The 16,787-nt window shown below is 36.4% G+C and overlaps 1 protein-coding gene across 4 annotated transcripts in view; it reads right to left on the reverse strand.

The window, feature by feature from the left end:
• The window catches only part of KIF13B (kinesin family member 13B), a 201,816-nt gene that overhangs the window by 66,596 nt on the left and 118,433 nt on the right, over nt 1–16,787 (reverse strand). For all 4 annotated transcript variants that reach the window (XM_045078378.1, XM_045078379.1, XM_045078381.1 and 1 more), the window contains exons 19-25: nt 15,789–15,935; nt 14,435–14,584; nt 14,013–14,141; nt 8,571–8,744; nt 6,609–6,766; nt 5,265–5,397; nt 503–649 (exon numbers count right to left, since the gene is read on the reverse strand). In XM_045078378.1, coding sequence (XP_044934313.1) covers nt 503–649; nt 5,265–5,397; nt 6,609–6,766; nt 8,571–8,744; nt 14,013–14,141; nt 14,435–14,584; nt 15,789–15,935 — 1,038 coding nt within the window. The remainder of the gene's footprint in view (nt 1–502; nt 650–5,264; nt 5,398–6,608; nt 6,767–8,570; nt 8,745–14,012; nt 14,142–14,434; nt 14,585–15,788; nt 15,936–16,787) is intronic.

A 16,787-nucleotide genomic window follows, 5' to 3' on the forward strand; every position in this document is an offset into this window, starting at 1 on the left:
TTCTCGATTTTTTATAGTTTTCAGGAAGTTGGAGTCAAACCTTAAGCTTCTCACAGGAAAGTGAAGAACACTCATTTGACCTTTTCAGGAACAAGTACAATACTTTCCCTGCTGGGTTTATAGTCCCACTCCCCAGAAGAAATCAAACACCTGCTGGCAAACAGTCTTTACAAGCCAGCAGGGGGTTTCTGCAGAGGGGGTGGGTGATAGGGGAAGTTAATCACTAGTAGACAACTGAGGAATTTCTAGAGACTTCAATGTCTTAACCCTCAGTCTGCCATTTACCAGGGCAAAACCAACAGTCTGGTGCAAGTGCAGCGATTCCATGCTAATGCAATATAGTTAAAAAAAAGAAAAAAGAAAAAAGAAAAAAGAAATCAAAGAAAAACAAAAGAAAAAACTGAAAGAATTGTTCATAGAAGGCAGTTTTCTGTCAGGTTCCAAAAGACACTCTTATCTTGTTAGGTCTTTCAGCAAGAACATAACTGGCACAGAAACTTACATGAAAGGTCTCATGAGTCTTCGGGGATCTCAGTGTTCTAACTTTTACACATCCAATGCCAACAGACAATATACATTCTTCCATCAATGGTAAAGTCCCAGATTCCTGCACAGACTTCACTTCCACTTGGACTCGCCGGGACTGTCCCTGTATCACAGATATTTTGCTTAAAAATCAGTTTAATTTCTAAAAATTTGGTTTAGAGAGACCCCTACAGGCTGATATTGAGAAAGCATTTAACTCTGAAGACAGTTTCACCATATATTAAAAACTAAGCAGTAACCTACCAACTGAAAAAGTAATCAGGAAAAATAATTTACCTTTTCAGCAAATAGAAAGACACGGAATATTTATGGCTTGCATACTTTTTCAATAAAAAGAAACATTAAGAGAAAACATTCTAACAAAGGAAATGCAAAAAAGAAAAGGACAATAAAAACTGTTAAACTCACTTATAAAAAATACAAATTAAAATAAGCACAATACATCTTTATTTTCACTTACTAAACTAGCAATTATCTTTTAAAAAGGTAATTTCTGATAGTGCCCATAGTTTATAAATCAGGCAATTACATACATTGTTGCTGGGAATATAAACTGGTAAAGCTTTCTGCAAGGCAATCTGCCTTAAAAATATAAGGATCCCTTGACCAGAAATTCAACTTTCTAGGAATCTGTTCTCAGTAAATAATCATATATTGTATAAGGACTCTTAAAGCAATATATGTTAAGAATAACAAAAAACCAGACACAAATAAATATATAATATTAAAACTATTCAAACTGTGTGTATATAATAAAATATTAGTCATTAAAATATTGCTGGAAGAAAAAATATGTGATATATTAAGTTAAAAAGTATGATTGGGGCATCTGGGTGGCTCAGTTGGTTAAGCGTCCAATTCTTGATCTCATGATCTCTGGGTCATGAGATTAAGTCCTGCATGGGGCTCAATACTGGCTATGGAGCCTGCTTTAAGATTCTCTCTTTTCCTCTCCTCAAAAAAAAAAAAAAAAAAAAGCATATGGTAAACAATGTTAACCAGACCTTAAAAAAAAAAGAGAGATTACCAAACCCAATAATATAGTATGATCTACTTTTAAAAATAAGCTGTCAGAAATAAGAATGATGACCACTACCCTGGATTAACCACTCTAATCCCAAATAATTTAAAACCTGGCTGCAAAATGAAAAATTGAGCAGAGAGAAGCTGTTCCGTCTTACATAAACTTTCATAATAAACACAATGTAAACCTCTATGTTTATAATGAAGTAGTATTTTACAAGAAGATCCTCCATATTCCCAAAATACCGACCTCAAAGTCAGTTTATGAATTTCAGGGATGTAAAACAGAATTTGAACAATGGAATCTGCATGTTTAACTTTAAGTCAGTTACTCTTCCCCTCTTCCATCAGATTTTAATTCCCAAGAGCTTCATGTTATCAGGGAAATCAATTTAGGCAATGATTAATCAGAAGACTAGATTTGAAGAGATGGGTTACAGATGTTTTTGATTTAGTATTTTCCAAGGATTATGTGTCAGGTATCTTGTGGAAAGAGTACCTCAGAAAACATTTTAATTTTAAAATAGTTCAGTCATTTCAATTAGCTACAGTTTTGTTTGTTTATTTTGTTTGAAACAAAAAGTAACCTACTCTGTGTGGGGGGCCACACTGGGAGGGTGAGTCCGAGGCACTGTAGGGGGAGGGTTCAAGGTTGGCACAGAAAGAAAAAGGAGGGAAAGATCCAGAACAGCTACTGTCCCACAGAAAAGTTTTTATTTAATTTTTTTTTAAAGATTTTATTTATTGACTTGAGAGAGAGAATGAACGAGAAGGTCAGAGAGAGAAGCAGACCCCCCATGGAGCTGGGAGTCCAATGCGGGACTTGATCCAGGGACTCCAGGATCATGACCTGAGCCGAAGGCAGTCGTCCAACCAACTGAGCCACCCAGGCGTACTGAAAAGTTTTTGAACAGTATACTTAAACTCATAGGTTGAACTTCCTGTAACTGCTAATATTTGAGCATTTTTAAACTACAAAACAGGCAATTTCATATGGCGTACGTAGTAAGTTCTCCTCTGCTGTTTTACTGTTCAAGAACAGTAGGTTCTAGTTTTGAAATATTTTAATTCAAATGAGCCTACCATCCAAGTCCTTCTATCAACAAGCCACATGTGCTTCTATAACCTCCTCTTTTACTGCTTTCCAGGTCTTCCTACATGTTACTTTCTCCCCAAATTTACCTAATTCCAACCATTGTGTCTTTATTCTTGCTGTTTATGTATGAAAAAAAGCCTTTGCACTACTGATTCAGCATCCACATCAAGACCAACACCCTTCAAAAAAAAGAACCTTTCCTGATGAACTCAAGTCATCTTTGAACACTTTTTAGTAAAGGTTGTCAGAAATAGGACAAATACTTATATATTCTATTTATACTAAACCATAGAGAATTATCTGGTCTTGCCTTCCAGGGAACAAATTTCTGAGGCATCCAAAAAAGAAATATATATAGCTTTAACAGATGTTCAGAAAAAGATGTTCTTCACACCCTTAAGAATCCCATTTTATGTATATATCTGATGCCATAGTTTAAACTAATTTTCTTTTCCTTTCAGTTCTTTGCCCATACATGAATGAATTTGCTAAAACCCACTTGCTGGGGTCATAGAACAAATGCTGATCAGCTTTCCCCTTCTGAAACATTCAGAACTTAAACATTTAAGTAAACTTTCTTTTTCCTTTAACCTTTTCTCATATTCTGCTTTGAATGATTTCAACATTCATTTTCAAGAGCTATTCTAATATCTTTCCATTGTTCTAAAGTATAGAAATTATCATTAAATTTTGAATTGATGTAATGTACAGTAAAAAAGAGTATTTCCAGGCTCCTGGGTGGCTCAGTGGGTTAAGCTGCTGCCTTCGGGTCAGGTCATGATCTCAGGGTCCTGGGATCGAGCCCCACATCAGGCTCTCTGCTCAGCAGGGAGCCTGCTTCCCTCTCTCTCTCTCTGCCTGCCTCTCTGCCTACTTGTGATCTCTCTCTGTCAAATAAATAAATAAAATCTTTAAAAAAAAAAAAAGAGTATTTCCAAATCTCCCATGTAAATTCTACTAAGATATTTTCTCTTTAGCTGGAAGCAGAAACGCTTTACAGATTATAATCCACTTGCGGTTAAGTGACAATTCCTACCTATTTCTCTGCTACACTGATTCCTGGCAGGCATTCATATCTACTTAGCTGCATTTATTTAATACCTCCTGCAGTATCACAGAAAGATCTTTGGTCTTTGTCCTCAGGTCCTGGCAGAGAGCTCCTGAATCTCTCAGAACTTCCTGAGCGATAATGATTATAAGTGTATCTTTTAATGATGCAACTTTAAATCTGGCAGTTCTTGGTAGGCCCCCAGGTAGCTTTAGGAAGGGGGCTGGTAGCAAAAACCAACCAAACAAACAAACAAAAACAAGCCTTCACTGGAAGTTTGTAACTGTCAGCACCCCCCCAAACCTCTGTGCAGAGCAGAGAAGGTATGGAGATAAGTTAATCACCCATGGCCAAGCTTTATGCCTGCATAATGAACATCCATAAAAGCCTACAAACAATGAGGTTCAGTGAGCTTCCTGGCTGGGGACAAATCAAGATGGTGCAAGGGTGGCACACCCTGAGAGGACATGAACGCTCCTTATACCTCTTCCCAGACTTTGTCCCAAGCATCTCTTCCATTGGGATATTCCTGAGTAGTATCCTTTATTTAAAAAGACTAGAAACAGTAAGTCAAGGGGAGGAGAGCTGGGCAAACCCCTGACTTTGTAGCCACGTTGAATAGAACTGAGGACCAGATACTTGCAACTGGCATCTGCAGTGAGGGCAATCTTGTGCTTAAGTCTGAGCCCTTAAACCTGTGGCATCTGACACAAAACCGAACTGCATTGTGGGACACCCCATTGGTGCCTGCAGAGAATCAGACAAATGGCTGGTGTTGGGAGGAAAAGAACCCTTTCACCTTCCAAGTACCAAGTACTGTGCTTCACATACAGTATCTCTAAACCTCATACTAGTCCTACAAAGTCGGTATTATCATCACACTTCCACTTTATACCTAAGAGAAGGTTCTGAGAGGTTACAGAACTTGCTCACAGATTTAGGGCTACACGGTGGGAGACCAGAACTGAACCCTAGCACGTTACTAGCCTGTGAAGTGCTCGTTCTTTCTGCCATGTCACACTGCTACTCCTTATGTTCATAAATATTCTAATGTAACACTGCATCATACATTTCTATTGTCTCCTGCAATTCAATTCTAAGTCATTATTTAAAGTTTATCTTTTTGCTTACTCAAAGTTGAGAAGCTGGTTTTAAAATATTATAATTAACAATTGTTTTTAAAAGATTTTATTTATTTATTTGACAGAGATCACAAGTAGGCAGAGAGAGGGGGGGAAGCAGGCTCTCCGCTGAGCAGAGAGCCTGATGCGGGGCTTGATCCCAAGACCTGAGATCATGACCTGAGCCAAAGGCAGAGGCTCAGTCCACTGAGCTACCCACCCAGGTGCCCCTATAATTAGCATATTTTTTTAAATGAAAGGAAATAGATATGTAATAGGAGACAATTTTAATAAAAGGATGGACTTGGAGAGTCTAGATTTCATTATCACCAATCAGATATTTCTGCTAACAGGAATCCAGTATTAAGCTTTACAGTGCCAAAGAATTGAGTATTATCATTCAGAATGATAACTTTAACAATTCTGTTACCTGCCGGAGTTGAAAGATTCCTCCTGTTGGCACATCCTTTGCAGAAATTACTTCTACAGGGCAGTATTCGCCATTCTCATTTTGTTCCAAGATTTGGACCCAGAACTCCACTTTTCTGGTAACTTCACTCCATCTAGGAAACAGTTAAAGTTCTTGGAAAATCACACATTTCTATTTCAATACAGGCAGCTTAGGATCCTTCACATGGAAACTAACAATGATAATGACCTCCAAACAGAATAATTCAGTAGAATGACCTGTAGTTCAATGAGTAATATACAAATATATACTACCAAATATAATTAAACCAAAATTAAACAAATTTAACATCAGAACTAGAAATGGTTCCTTCAGTTTGTTCAAAAAGGTATAATTACAAATCTATTTCAAAGTGGTTACTCAAAAATCTAAATATGGTAATCAGAGGTCCAGAAGAAAATACAATGATTATCTTCACACAAATAAAGGTAGTGATATATATGCTCAATTTAGTAACTTGAAAAGAATCTTTGCTCAGATTAATAACAGAATCAAGGAAAAAAACCTCAATTCTAGTTAAGGATTTGCTGAAACATTCTAAACCCAAAACAAGAAAAAAAGAAAATCTGGATCTCTTTTATGATAAGATGGAAAGCACAAATATCCCCTTTCAGCCATTCCATTTTAACATTCTTTTAAAAATCCTGGTACAGGGGCGCCTGGGTGGCTCAGTGGGTTAAGCCGCTGCCTTCGGCTCAGGTCATGATCTCAGGGTCCTGGGATCGAGTCCCGCATCGGGCTCTCTGCTCAGCAGGGAGCCTGCTTCCTCCTCTCTCTCTCTCTGCCTGCCTCTCTGCCTACTTGTGATCTCTCTCTGTCAAATAAATAAATAAATAAAATCTTAAAAAAAAAAAAAAAAAAGAAGAAGAAGATCGGGAGCCTAAGCCAGTCTGCTTCTATAAAAAAAAAAAAAAAAAAAATCCTGGTACAAATACCTGCCTCCTTCCATGACTGATGGCATTTCGAAAGAACACTGCACTAAAGACAACATAAGTAAAACCTGATTCTAGAGTATATCTCCCTACAGTTGATTAACTAAAAGTAATTCAGAATAAGCAACTATTCTCCAAAAATTCATTCACTCTTTATTCTTAACTAACTCCACATTTAATATCTCTTCCGTCACTCTTCAAAGTTCACTCCTGTAAGGAAGTTTAAATGTGCTATAAATACCCTGGAAACAATAGCATCTATCCCTGGAATACTGGTAATGCTCAGGAAAAAGCTATCCTTATAAATGGCAGTATTAATCTCTAGCAAGTCTTCAAAATTATAAATGGAATCAGAAGGATATCCAAAATTCACCTGTCTCGAAGACTGCGTGTTTTTGCTTGGATAATCCCCAAATCCCACAGGGCTGGGTTTTTCCGAGGATCATTCATCTTATGGCCATATACTTCAATTGCCAATGCCCCTTCTGAAAGATGTTCAATGAAGTCTTCAGTAATGTTAACAGAAAACTCCTGAAAGAAAATAATTACAGAGGAGGAAGTACTTTCTGGTAACCTTATGATCACTTATATCCACTGCCATACACCCACTTCATGGAGAAAAGAAATGAAAAAAAAAATGTTTTGGTTATAGAACATAACTGTCATCTAATGTGCATAATGAATGCTCAGATGGTCTAACGTTCTTGACTTCAAACATAATTATAAATCTGATTTTTAAAAATATTTTTCACCTTGAAAATCTATTTTGAAGGACCAGCATTATATTCTGTTTTCTTAGCAAAATTTAGGAAGCTATTTTTAAAGTACTTATAATAATATTAAGAATTTCAACAATGATCTACAATGTCTTGATATAAAAGTTATTAGATGCAGTATGGTAACAATAGATGCGTTACGGTAACAATTTTTCCTAGCTTTTAGGAAGTTAATTTTATCTCTAATAACAGGAGAGTAAGGAAATAAATAATGATCATCAGTGCAAATAAAATCACCTAATTTTTAAAAATTCTCCCAATCTGCCCATCTTTACAAGATATATATGATAGCATTTTACAGTAATTACTAAGCTCTAAAACAGTTTATTGTAAAAAGTCATAGAACCTATATTTCTCTTTCACTATCACTCTCTCTCAATCTTTAACACACTAAAGGTATTTCTATGTTTTAAATAGATTAGAAAGAGACCACTCCCTTGAAAACAATGAGATGGATTAATTGTGGTACAGTTAAGGAAAAAAAAACAATCAAGAGTCTGACTAGCCATGGGTTAATTGATTCCTCTGTACCAGATGCTTCTGCTGAAACAAAAAAATACCATTATCACATACAACCGTGATAAAGATCAAATGAAAGAATATCATAAAGTGCTTAGCAGAGCATTAGGTATTCGATAAAGTTCATTCTTGTCTCTTTTCTATCTTCACTTTCTCTAAATACCAGTTTCTTAAACTTTTTAGATGACAATTTCTCCAGTAGTCTAATACAAAACATGGGTTCCTTTGAGAAGGGTATATAGAGTTGACCCTTAAACAATGTTGGAATAACAGGCACCAAACCCCAGTGCAGTCAAAAATCCACACAATACTTATGACTCCCCCAAAATGTAATTACTAATAGCCTACTTTTGACCAGAAAGCCTTCCCAATAACATAAACAGTTGATTAACATGTATTTTGTATGTTATGTATATTGTATACCACATTCTTATAATAAAGTAAGCTAGGGAAAAGAAAATGTTATTAAGAAAACTAAAAGCGGGGGAGGGGGGTGTGCCTGGGTGGCTCAGTAAGTTAAGCATCCAACCCTTGATTTTGGCTCAGGTCATGATCTCAGGGTCATGAGTCTGAACCCCACATAAGGCTCCACACTCTGCATGGACCCTGCTTGATTCTCTCTCTCTTCCTCTGCCCCTCCCCACCCCAAAATTAATTAATTAAAAGTAAGTAAACCATTAAAAATTTAAAAAAGAAAACCAAAAGGAAGAGGAAACACATTTACAACCTGTGTTGGGCAAGGGTCAGCTGTATCCATATTCACACAAAAGTAAATTTTGACTGTGGAGGAAGAGTTAAAAGCACTGACACTTTAGCATCTGTCACCCAGCTTTACCGAGATATAACTGACATATAACACTGTGTTAATTTAAGGTATTTAATGTATTGATGACATTTCGGTTTCTGACTCCAACTACACTCTAAGAAACTCTGATACAAGATATATATTGATATCAAATTAGTAACAAAATAATGCTCAATTTACAATTTGTTTTTACCTAAGTAATCAAATGCTGGCCCAGTCTGGAAAACAAACTTACATTGCAATGATCAAAGACAACCATGCACTGAGGCTCCTTGCTGACAGGAGAGGAGGAAGAGGTATCAACTTCAGGTGCAACAATTACTGGCTCCTGTTGATCCCAAAAGTTGTACTTACAGAACACAAAGTGGGACAGATGCTGTGGCAACCCAGTGGCTTGGAGTATTTTAACCTGAAGGAAAGGGAAGGCTCTGTTTTTAACTCAGAAAAGGTACAAGTATCTTGAGTCAGATAATGGGTCCCAGTCTTGACTGTGTCACTACTGATTTTTGTTGACCAAATCCCCTTCACTTTGGGGCTGTATTTCTTCATCTGGGAAATGGTGACAACAACTGTCATATTTAGTGAGACATTGACAGAGGGTAAAATGACCTTGACTATAAACTTGGATGTTTTCAAACATTTACAGGCCAAATCTAGTTTCTTATAACATCATCATCATATAATAATAATAATAATAATAATAATAATAAACTCAGAAAAGGGAAGTTCTCAACCATCAATACCAATCAATGATATGAATTTGGCTAACTATGGATATATCTCAAAAACATAAGATTGCTAAGACTGATGAATGAAGAATGAAATCAGCATATGTGCCAAAAGGGAATATTCAGTAAAGAGCAGAAAACCATTTATTTGATATTCTGAAGGCTAGAAAAGAATAAGATTCTAAGTAGAAAGTTATATGCTACTAGAGGATTTTTTATTAAATTTTAAAGGCATCCAGATATACTCTGAAGATCAGGAGGGATGAAGGGAAGGGGATTAAAGACGGTGAATGCTGACCACCTCTGTACCAATTCTTACGGAGGGCCTTCTCCATGCAAATTTAGGGGAGATGAATCAAAGGAAATGTGCCCTGGACTGCAGGAGTGTAAGGTTTTGTGATAACAACATGTAATTAGAAATACATGTCTAATCAGACCCAAATGTGCCAGGAATAAATGCCCATAATGGATTTTAAAGCAGTCAAAAATTCTAAATATTGCTTTTGGCAGGTAGTGTCAGCTTGATTTTTAAGCTCCAATTTTTGTGGTAAGTTGTGATGTTCCCAAACTCCCAACTATGAAGGAAACTAAACTCTAAAATTAATGAACCAAAACTAAATTGACTTTTTAATTGATTATGGGCTGACTTTCATATGACTGAGCATTGATCATTTATTATGTTCTTCACTTGATCATTTCCTGCACATTGCATAATATGCTGTGCCTCCAGTAAATAAATTTATCAAAAAATAAAATTGAATGTGTGACCAAAGTTGATGACAGTTCAGCAAATACAATCACAAATACAATTAATTGTCTTAATGTTTCAGGAAGCATTAATAGTAACATAGAATATCAGGCAAATCAGATGACTTTTTTCTTCTATACCAGGTACATAATGGGTAAGCAATGGTTGAGAACTCCTATTTTTACTCATTTTTCCCAATGGCAACAACAGTTCAAAACATTTAGACAGCAATTCCATAACAGGCTACAAAAAAACAGACTGACTAATGCATTTTATTCGTATAAACCCAACAGAGAATTCAGTGTTTGGCAATTAATTTTTTGTTCATTCTAAAAACCATCCTTTTTCATTAAGTGTTTAAAATTTTTTATTATATTCTTCAAGGTGAGACAACATGATATTTGATAAGATTTCAAGATTTCAGGGAGTCTGGGTGGCTCAGTGCATTAAGCCTCTGCCTTCGGATTGGGTCATGATCTCAGGATCCTGGGATTGAGTCCCGCATCAGGCTCTCTGATCAGGGGAGCCTGCTTTCCTTCCTCCCTCTCTGCCTGCCTCTCTGCCTACTTGTGATCTCTGTCAAATAAATCAAATAAATAAATAAATAAATAAATAAATAAAATCTTTTTTAAAAATTACAAGATTTCTGTAGAATATAGATCTAAATAAAACTCTGCCATATATTAGTTCCTGTTTTTAAGCAGATTAAATTCTTAGTTTTCTTAGGCTGAGACTTCTCCTACGTGAAACAGAATAGCTACCTAATGATACTGGAGTGAGAACTGACCATATCAATGGAATAAAATGAATGAAAACACATCAAAGCACTGAGTGGACAGATGTTGGAAACATACTTCCTTATGATTAAATTCCTTCTGAAAGCCAGTATTTTTTCTAAGAAATCTATCTCAATTTTAAGGTTGAAATAAATTATAAGATTTCATATGCTGATCTATATCCTAAAGGCAACTTATCAGGAATAAGATTGCCAGGAATGAAGAATATCAGGAATGAGACTATTCTGATATCCAGAATACAGTTTTTGTTTGTTTTTTTAAGTTTCTGCATACACAAATCAAAATCACCACAAGGTGTCAGAATACCACAGACTTTGACTTGCCACTGCTCACTATAAAGCTCAGGAATGTCAGAAGACATGCTACTTAGGGTTTTAAAACATACTCATTTAATTTAATGTAATTTAAAATATCAACATGTTAATATGTGCATACTTATTTTCATCATAGAAAAACAGAACCAGAAACTGCTTTTATAAGCTGGTGGTACTTATCACCTATTATTGTTACGTGTCCCAGACTGATTTTATTTTTTCCACCTATATTGTGTTTACTGTCATACAGTCTGTCTTCCTTCTTCAATACAAAAGACTATTACATGCTTAGAATATGGTCTCTAAAAACCACTTCCCACTGAAAGGAACCAGGTTCCTTAGAGAGCTGGCTGATTCCAGGCTAGGATAGGAAACGTCTAGGATGGGACTAGACAGAATATTCCTCATACTAGAAAGCAAGAAAGCTAGCCTCTATAGTTTATGACAGTTAGGGTTGTGTCAAAAGGACTCCAGAGAGGAGCCCACAGGTCAAAGATGGGATCATGTGAGCTCTGAGACAGGTAATAAATATACAGATCAAAACACATCAAATATACTTACACCAAAGAGTTTATAACAAGTTTAGTTTAGTTTGGACTAAAAACAAAATAAAATCTCACTAGTCACTTTTGTATATTAGTAGGAGACAATTATTTTGAAAATGATGTTTTTTTTTTTAAAAAAGGAGAAAAAAATGGAGCATTTACCCTGCCCTTCCTCTACAAAATTGTATCTCTGAGGTGCAAATAGTTGCTGAAATAGGATGACTCTTTCTAGAAAAGAATTCTAGGTAATGAATGAGGAGTGACAGGGTTATAGTATCATTCTTTTCTAACTTCTCATGAAATATCTAGGTATAATCATCAATGACTGCTAACATCCCTCAAAGGACACCAGATGGTGTGTCTTCTGATGGCAGAACACACCACTACCTATAAAATGTCCTTGCTACCCATTCCCCTTACACCTTCGTATCTAACTACCAATTTACAGCAAACACATCTTAATACATTAAATAATACCAATCAGCCAAATCCAGATTATGAGAAAATACAAGACAACAACCCAGTATCTACAATAAATAAACTGTACAGTATGAGAGAAAGAGAGAGAATGAGAGAGAAGAAGCAAGCAAGCGCAAGTGTCAGTGCCTAAAGATTAGGATAAATGCCAGAGACACTGCAAACAAGACAATCAAGGAACTTGACTTGAGTATCTCATATTAAGTACTCATTTTTAGTTATGATATAATGTGTTTTTTTAAGTACTCTTCTTTTAGAGATACATACTTAACAGACATGAAATATCATGTCTGGAATAGCTTCAAAATCACCCAGGGCAAGGGGACAGCACAGAGAGGCTTAGGCAGATGAATGAAGTAAGACTGATGGTGAGTTGATGCTGAGGGAGGTTTCTCACTACTTTTGTATATGTTTGCTATCTTCCACTAAAACAGTGTCAAGATATTTTAACTTTGTTTTTTCTTTAAAAACAAAACAAAACAAAACCAAAAAAAGCTTATGTTACCCAGGATATTCTACTTTTTTTCAGTGGTGACTTTCCCAAGTGAGACAGTATCCTTGTACTGAGGTTAACTTTTATACAGCTGTGTTTACTAATCTGTCACCTTTGAAATGGGCCATTATGGAGTCATCGAGCCTATGTCTCAACCTTTGGTAACCGTATAATTTCAGAAAAAATGTTCTAAAAACCAGAATAACACCATCAAAGATTAACCTTTTAGTGAACTAAGAATTCTCCCCCCTACATTCTGAAGCATCTTAAACATCTGAGGCCTTCTTAATAAATGCAAAGGCCCACGGAAAAAAGCCCATCTCTAAACAGCTAAGGCTTCCCCATAGCTTTCAGCAAATGCCTCACTTTCTCCTTTCAGTATCAACTCTAATTCTAGAAATACTTTCTGAGATACAGGACTGGACCGAGGATGGATTATGAAATTAGAATTAAGTTTAGGCTTCTTTCACTGCATCTTTGAACGGTCTTCTTCTCACTTGTACACTGTTCCTATAACCCTTGAGGATTTCTCTTCCTCAAAAATCATTTAACTGGTTCCTCCAGTGATTCTCAATGGATGGCAGGCTGGACTAGCTAGGGTGTGTTTGGAAAAGTATGAGGGGATATTTTTCAGTGTCATAATGAGTGACACAGGCAGCACTATCTACACCTATTGAGTAAGAGTTTAGGAATGTAATTACCTCCTTAAAATCTACCTACCAATTATCCATGAGAAAAGCACAGCACCCTATGGAGAAAGAGTTTTACATAACATGCTCTCCTTCAAGTTCACTCTGAGTCATGTTTCTAGAAATTTTCCTCAGACTTTACTCTCTGAATTAATTACCTCTCCTCTCTGTCCCCAAACATCTCTTGTCTACCTCTCTCAGAGCACCTGGGTCACACAATATTGGAGTCTTCTGTTCACATGTGTGTCCCTCTACACACTCACAAAAAATACACAGATTGCTCCTTAAGAGAAGAAATCCTGTCTCATTCATCTTTATATTTCCAGTATGACGTCTGACAGATAATGTGCAACAGTATGCACGAATGGCATACCTGGGAAGGACAGAAAGAGCAGGGTTTGAGACTGCCACATGCTCAAATAGCATACGCAAAGGCACATGGATGAAGAGGAACAAAACACGTGAGAAAAAACAGTGTGAAGAATGATTACAGTAGGAACTTAGGAACAGGATCAGGGCTAGGATAAATCTTGAGCATCAGTAGAAGTCAAGAGGTCCAACAGGAGGAGGAAACTTACATGAAAAAAGTGTGCTTCTCTAGAGAGAAGTTCAGATAAACAGAAATCCATGTAACTTTGGAGCAGAATGTTCCAGAAGAAAGAGGTGACTTATCCAAGGCTTCACGGAGGAAGACAGTAGAAGTACCTAGCTAACTGGTAAATCAATATATATGATGAAATATGGTTTCTGGAATACCACCACAAAAGGTTTATTTAGAGACAGACATTTCAAAGTTCGAAAAAGAACACAGTATTTATTGTCTAAATAGCCACAATCCTCAAAATCAGCTGCACTGACACTGCTTCTAAATGAAACTGGGACTTACCATACACACAAGTCTATTCTCCTGGGTTTCCTTATCACAGGAGAGGTCTGAGGTGTCATCACCTCCAGCAATTCTTTCCCCAATGTCACCACTGATTCGCATCACCTCGACATGCAGCCGACCTGCCACCTGGAACAACAGAAAAGCAGGTAATGGTTCCAGATTTTGTTTTTTCTTCTGTTTAGAGTCAAATGGTTGGGTTACTGGTAAATGAGAACTTAGAAGCCTAGGTGCTACCAGCTACTTTCCCTCAAAGTTTTTGGAATAATTCCCGTCAAGCAGATGGAAACACAAGTATTAATAATACACATAAACAGCTCTTGTCATTATTAATGAAAAAGAGTCACAGCAATATACTGTCACCACCCCACTGTTTCTTAAATTTTTCTCTGAGGGACACAAGGCATGAAGAGAAAACGAACCTCTCCTTTCTGGTTGACAATTGGAACAGCATATTGTAACTTCACGTCATAGAAGAGGGACTCGAGGAAAACATTCGCCACCCCAATGAGACTGTGATTTTCCTGTTCATCATAGAATGGATCAGCACGCTTGAAATAAGAACGTATGACCTTTAAAGAGATTTGGAACATCACAATTTCAGAAATCACTTAAAATGAATTAATTCAACCTACTACCACTTATTGATGCCTCTCATAAAGTCATGAAATTTAGCTTAAGCACAGCACTGGATTAAACAGACTTTCTCTTCCTCTCTCCCATCAGAATGGTGGTCAGCCTCTTTCACCCATGACAGTCATCTTAATAATGTATCATGACGTCTCTCTTCTCCTTTATGTGGAAATCTTGCCATGAAAATAGAGGAAAACCAATGACTAGAAAAAGGAGTCAAGTGCACAAAAGTGCTCTTCAGTTTTCATTCATGTTTATTGCACTCGTTCCTGCCAAATGATAAGATGCAGGGCTCCTAAGGAGAGCTGACCCCCTTCCACGAGAGTGGTTTGCTTTTTTGTAATTTATTGATGTTTTATTTCTGGGCTGAAATACAAGAGGAGTACAGAAGAAAGAAGGAAAAAAATTTAAGAAAAAATGTCATCTAACTACAAAAAGTCAATCTTATTGATGATAATCTGGACAAATAAATTTTTTTTAAAAACAAGAGGCTAAAAAAATAAAAATAAAAAATAAGAGGCTAAGAAAACAACTCTATGTGGAAGCAACACCAGCAGTATTTAAAAACTGTAAAAATATACATAACATGTATTTCTGTTTTAAAATATGCACAAGTACATGGCTGACCTAAATGGGAAAACCTGCAACTTGAGGAGAAAGTTCCAGAGTACAGCTCTTTAACACCCACTGTAGGATCAAAACTCCTTCCAAATGTGCTCTTAGTAGTATAAATATTAAGATACCACTGATGTTCTATTAAAAAAAGAGATACTGCAGGTTTCTATTTGTGAGGTTAAATGTGTAGGGAAATGGGAAGAGAGATAATAAGGCCTGGTCTTTGTCTTAAGTAAATTTATAGTCCAGTACAGAAGCAGACAAATGTGACACCAACAGAGGTCAGAATGGAATGTAGAAGAGTCTACTAGAAATCCAGAGAATGCAAAAGAGAAGAAGAAGAAAGAAGATGCCAAAAAAATAGGTTATTAAGATTCTTGATTAGCCAATTTAGAGGATTAAAATTATTCTGGAAACAGGATTACTATTTTAGCAGAATGAACAATTCTTCCCTAAAAATGGGTAAGCTCCTTCCTGCTTGGTTTCTTCTATGACGACCAGTTTGGTCCTTTTTCTCAGATAACTTACCGGGGTATCTTCTTCACACTCCTTCCACTCCTGATAAAGGTCTCTCATATCCAGCAACCTGTTGTCCAGTTTTTCTAAAGACCAAATCTGTTTTCCTTTTCCTTTTCTTCTCACCTGGATTGCAGGTTCACTAAGAAGAGAGCCTCGCTGTAAAACAGTAAGAGTGACCATGTGAAACACAAAGATATCCACCATGGAAGCCAACCCTGAACATTCTATACCCACCAGTCAAATGTCATCAACCAAAACGGAATTGCTATCCTTCTCTATTCAGTTCACCGCAAAACTTCTCAGGAACCTTTCAAGCTTAATAAAATGCCATTATATTCAGCTGCGATCAAAATTTAAATTTAAGTATATAAGTTAGATGTAATTTTAAAAGTAAATTTATATAGTAAATTATTCATATAGGTTATTCCTATAGTAAATGGGATATAAATTTAAATTTAAAACCCGAAAGATTAAATCATGTTTAATGGGAAATCAAAAAGGTTTTATTCAAGCCATCATCTGGCCAGATAATCTATGGGTGGAAAAAGAGTCAGAAGCACTGAATGACAAGGGAAAGTCTGCTGGGATGGACAGCTAGGAAATGATCTTTTACCCTTTAATAGTTTGAATTTAAAAAATTTTTTGAATGGGTAGTATCTTAATGTGGTACAAAACAGAAAATGTTTAAAAGAGCAAACTGTAAATGATAAATGGAGGCAACAAATTATATCAATCTGTAAACACACACACTTTAGATACAAAATTTTAAAAAAACAGTATGGGTTGCCTGGGTGTCTCGGTTGGTTAAGCAGCTGCCTTCGGCTCAAGTCATGATCCCAGAGTCCTGGGATCGAGTCCTGCATCCAGCTCCCTTCTCAGTGGGGTAGCCTGATTCTCACTGCTCCTGTCCTCTCTCACTATCTCTGTCTTGCTCTCTCCAATAAATAAAAACAGTATGAACTAAAGATGCTGGTCACACAACACTGTGAATGGACAAAATGCCACCGA

This window comes from Mustela putorius, unplaced genomic scaffold (genome assembly GCF_011764305.1).
Source record: "Mustela putorius furo isolate JIRA1106 unplaced genomic scaffold, ASM1176430v1.1 tig00000242_pilon_pilon_pilon, whole genome shotgun sequence".
NCBI classification, from domain to species: domain Eukaryota; kingdom Metazoa; phylum Chordata; class Mammalia; order Carnivora; family Mustelidae; genus Mustela; species Mustela putorius.